This window comes from Ursus americanus, chromosome 14, assembly GCF_024610735.1.
Source record: "Ursus americanus isolate L20-20 chromosome 14, mUrsAme1.1.p, whole genome shotgun sequence".
NCBI lineage: Eukaryota > Metazoa > Chordata > Mammalia > Carnivora > Ursidae > Ursus > Ursus americanus.
The window spans coordinates 47,809,677-47,815,098 of record NC_142140.1 but is presented as its reverse complement, the minus strand read 5'-3'; the positions used below and the strand labels follow the sequence as shown (position 1 = coordinate 47,815,098).

General features: G+C 40.3%; 1 protein-coding gene across 1 annotated transcript; it reads right to left on the bottom strand.

Moving 5' to 3' along the window:
- Window positions 1–680: 680 nt before the first annotated feature.
- LOC123796223 (olfactory receptor 7A17-like) lies at window positions 681–1,649 on the bottom strand. Its single transcript, XM_045803639.2, has one exon. The coding sequence runs from the start codon at window positions 1,647–1,649 to the stop codon at window positions 681–683; it is 969 nt and encodes a 322-aa protein (XP_045659595.2).
- Between the last annotated feature and the right edge of the window lie 3,773 nt (window positions 1,650–5,422).

The window sequence follows — 5,422 nt, the reverse complement described above, 5'->3', positions numbered from 1 at the left end:
TCCCTTTCTTCCCCTATCGATCTTCCTGGTTCTTATGTTCCATAGATGAGAGAAATCATATGATAATTATCTTTCTCTGCTTGACTTATTTCACTTAGCATTATCTCCTCCAGTGCCGTCCATGTTGCATCAAATGTTGAGAACTCGTTCTTTCTGATAGCTGAGTAATATTCCATCGTATATATGGACCACAACTTCTTACCACTACTTCTTACTAAACTGAGGGCTTCAGAGGGGAGGGGGGGTGGGGAATGGGATAGACCGGTGATGGGTAGTAAGGAGGGCATGTATTGCATGGTGCACTGGGTGTTATACACAACTAATGAATCATCGACTTTACATCAGAAACCAGGGATGTACTGTATGGTGACTAACATAATATCATAAAAAAAAACATTAAAATAAAAAAAAAGAAATCCAACTTGCCCTATGTAGGATACAGAAATTTCTAGCCATTTGTGACCAAGGTTGGGGAAAATATTGGAATTTTATGAAAAGAGATAAAGGTGAAACTATCTGTATATCAGAGCAGAAGCTTAATAAAGTGACTTACTTAAATGTATGGAGAAGTTGAATTCAAACAAATGGAAATCCAAGAAATAAGTACAATGAGTATATTCCACTTCCACAGCCTGATGGGAGAATGGCAGTTCCTCACTCTGAAGCTGTGAGCCCTGCAATCATGGGCACTTCTTCAGCCCCAGGACCATTGGCACATACATCATTGGAGCTTCAATGATTCTTTTCAAAGCCCTCTTTATGTCTCTGTTCCTCAGGCTGTAGATGAAGGGGTTCAGCATGGGCGTGACCACCGTGTACATCACCGAGGCCACTGCACTTGCATGGGAGCTCTGGGTAGCAGCAGAGCTAAGGTACACTCCCAGGACTGTGCAATAAAATAAGGAGACAACTGAGAGGTGAGATGCACAGGTGGAAAATGCTTTATATTTTCCCTGAGCTGATGAAATTCTACAAATGGACAAAACAATCTTGGCGTAAGAGTAAAGAATCCCAGCCACGTTAGGACAGGCCAGCACCAGAATTCCGAAATACATCACCATGTCATTAAGAAAGCTGTCAGAACAAGCATGCCCAACTACCTGATTGATTTCACAGAAGAAGTGGGGGATTTCCATGCCTGTGCAGAAGGACAGCCGCAACAGCATTAAGCTCTGTAATAAAGAATTCAGAACACTGATGATCCAGGACACCAGAACCAGCAGTCCACACAGCTGGCGGTTCATGATGACTGTGTAGTGAAGGGGGTAACAGATGGCCACCAAGCGGTCATAAGACATCACCGTCAGGAGTAAATTCTCCATTAATCCAAACACACTGAAAAAAAAAATCTGGCTGATGCAGCCTGCATATGTTATGGTTTTGCCCTGAACCTGGATGTTCCACAGCATCTTGGGGACGTTGGTGGAGGTAAAACAGATGTCTACAGAGGACAGGTTGGCCAGGAAGAAGTACATGGGGGTGTGGAGGTGGGAGTCAGAGCTGACGGCCAGGATGAGGAGCAGGTTTCCGAACACAGTGCTCAGGTACATGGAGAGGAAAAGCCCAAATATGAGGGGCTGCAGTTCTGGGTCCTCTGATAATCCCAGAAGAACAAACTCTGAAATCTGTGTATCATTACCTGGTTCCATCTGGTGGATGTGACTACCAGAGAAGAAAAAAAAAAATAACACAATAATTTTCAACAAATGGGCTTCATTTATTTATTTATTACCCTTTTTTTCATTATTTAGGTTTCCATTTAAATTTCAATTAGTTAACATGAAGTGTAATATTATGTTCAGGTGTGCAATATAGTGTTCAGTACATCCAGTCAACACCTGGTGCTCAGCACAGGTGCTCTCCTCAATTCCCATCAACCATTTCCTGATCCCTCACCATCTCCTCTAGTAAACAGCAGTGTGTTCTCTGTAGTTAAGAGTCTGTTTCTTTGCTTGCTCTCTCTCTTTTTCCCCCCTTTGCGCATCTCTTTTGTTTCTTAAATTCCACATATGAGTTAAATCATATGCTATTAATCTTTTTCTTTTTTTTAATAATTTTTATTTTATTATATTAGTCACCATACAGTACATCCCCAGTTTTTGATGCAATGTTCCATGATTCATTATTTGTGTATAACACCCAGTGCACCATGCAATATGTGCCTTTCTTAATACCCATCACTGGCAATCCCAATTCCCCACCCCCTTCCCCTCTGAAGCCCTCAGTTTGTTTCCCAGAGTCCACAGTCTCTCATGGTTCATTCCCTCCTTCTGTTAACCCCCCCTTCATTCTTCTCTTCCTCCTCCTACCGATCTTCCTATTTCTTATGTTCCATAAATGAGTGAAACCATATGATAATTTTCTTTCTCTGCTTGACTTATTTCACTTAGTATAATCTCTTCCAGTCCCATCCTGAGTGACTTATTTCACTTAACATAATACTCTTTACCTCCATCTATGTCGTGTAAATGGCAAGAATCATGGTTTATGGCTGACTCTTATTCCATTATATATAAAAAAAAATATACCACATACTCCTTATCCATTATCAGTTGAAGGACACTTGGGCTATTCCCATAGTTTGGCTATTGTAGATAATGCTGCTATAAATATTGGGGAGCATGTATCCCTTTAAATTCATATTTTTGTAGTCTTTGGGTAAACATCTAGCATTGAAACTGCAGGATCAAAGGGCAGTTCTATTTAACTTTTTGAGGAACCTCCATACAGTTTTCCAGAATGGCTGCATCAGGTTGCATTCCCACCAACAGGTCAAGAGTGTTCCTCTTCTCCACATACTCACCAACAACTGCTATTTTTTTATTGTTGTATTAGCCATTCTGACAGGTATGAGGTGATCCCTGGTAGTTTTGACTTGTAGCAAAAGGGCATTATTAACAAAGTAACATGCTACAATTTCTATTTTTCAATCAGTAAGAAATCTATATTTTTTTGTATAGATCTGATCCCATTTAAAGGATGTTACCTGACATCTCCAATTAGGAATTCCTGTCCATTCAGCCTTTGCCCTAAGAGGGCAGATATTACAGTTTTAATGAGAAATGCTTTCCTTCATTTGAAGAATATATGTTGAGCACTGACACCGTCTAGACAAAGAGCAGAGGGTGTTGAGAAACAACAGTCCATACATCCTTTGGGTAAATACCTAAGAGTGCAATTGCTGGATCATAGGGTAATTCTATTTTTAACTTTTTGATGAAACTCCATACTGTTTTCCAGAGTGGCTGCAACAGTTTGCAATTCCACCAACAATGAAAGAGGGTCCCCCTTTCTCTGCATCCTCACCAACACCTGCTGTTTCATGTGTTGTTCATTTTAGCCATTCCAACGGGTGTGACGTGATATCTCATTGTAGCTTTATTTTGTATTTTCCCTGATGATGAGTGATGTTGAGCGTCTTTTCATAGGTCTATTAGCCATCTGTATGTCTTTTTTGGAAAATTGTCTACTCATGGCTTCTGTCCACTTCTTAACTGAATTATTTGTTTGTTGGGGGTGTTGAATTTGTTAAGTTATTTATAGATATTGTATACTAACACTTCAGAAATATGTCATTTGCAAATATCGTCCCCATTCTGTAGGTTGCACTACTATGTATTTCCCCAAAGGACACAAAAAAACTAATTTGAAAGAGTACATGCACCCTGATGATTATAGCAGCATTATCAACAATAGCCAAACTATGGAGAGAGCTCAAATGTCCACTGACTGCTGAGTGGATAAAGAAGATGTGAGATCTCTCTCTCTCTCTCTCTCTCTCTCTATATATATATATATATATATATATGTATATAACTCAGCCATCAAAAGGAATGAAATCTTGCCATTTACAATGGATGAAGCTACAGTATATTACGCTAAGCGAAACAAGTCAGTCAGAGAAAGACAAACACCATATGATTTCACTCATGTGTGGAATTTAGGGAAACAAAGCAAGCAAACATAGTGGGTAAAAAAAATAGAGTCAAACAAGTAACAGACCCTTAACTATAGAGAAAAAACTGGGGGTTGCTGGAGGAAGGTGGGTGGGGGAATGGGTGATAGAGGTGATGTGGATGAAGGAGGGTGCTTTTGGTGATGAGCACAGAGTGATGTATGGAAGTGTTGAATCACTAAATTCTACACCAGAAACCAATATGGCACTGTTTGTTAAATAATTGGAATAAATAAAAACTTGGAGAAAAATGAAAACTCCAAACAATCCAATGATGGAGAAAGAATGTATAAAATATTGCATGGTGCACTGGGTGTTATACGCAACTAATGAATCATCGAACCTTGCATCAGAAACCAGGGATGTACTGTATGGTGACTAACATAATGTAATAAAAAATATTCAAAAAACGAATATATAAAAAAATAAAGAATCACATCCCATATGAGATGGTGACAGGTGCTGTGAAGGAAAAAAAGAAAGTTGGTATAAAAAAGAGTGTATGTGGAGGATGCTAAATTTTAATAGGAGTTCAGGAAGACCTGCAAAGAAGGTGCCATTTTAACAGAGGTTCCAGAAAGACTGAGCAGGAGGCAGGAAGATATCTGGGGGAGGTGTGTGCCCTGCAGGGAAAGCAGAGCAAAGGCCCTGCAGAAGGCACTTACTGCAGATCTGCAGATCTCAACATGCAGTCAGTGCGGTAAGGGAATGAGCAAGAGGGAGAGATGAGAGGTGGTGGCAGAGAATGTTGAGGACTGAGGGGGCTTTCCTGCTGCTGATGGGACTTCAAGACACAGGGAGTCCTTCCTTCACATGGTGTTCTTTGCATCTTATTAATTTTGTTCCAAGGTATTCTGTGAATAGAGATGGATTCCTTCCTTATTTCCAACCATTCTTTAACATTCTGGCATTTAAGGGTCACACATTGGAGTGTATGAACTCCAGTACCATTGCCCTGAGGACTGCTCATGCCCCACAACACACACACACACACACACACACACACACACACACACACACACACACATCACTGGCTCACACATGAACACAGTGCAATACCCCCTCCCGCCGCTATGTTACTCTCATGCTTTTCCTGCCTTTAGCCACAATACTGTTGAAGTAAGCGGTAGAAGGCAAGCTGTCAACATGAGATTACCTTTACCCTGAAGACTGTGTAAACAGTACTTAAAATCTAGTTAGGAAGCCTCTACTGGACATGGAAACATGGGCTCCATTTCAATATGATCATCACGTGTTCTGTATTTCTTTTTTCTTTTTTTAATTTAAATTCACTTAGCCAACTTACAGTACATCATTAGTTTCAGACCTAGTGCTCAATAAAATTATCAGTCGCATATAACACCCAGTGCTCATCCCATCACATGCGCTCCATCATGCCCATCACCAGTTGTGTCCTGTATGTAAAGAAACATAAGAAAGCAGTTCCAAAATCACAGCGAGGAAACA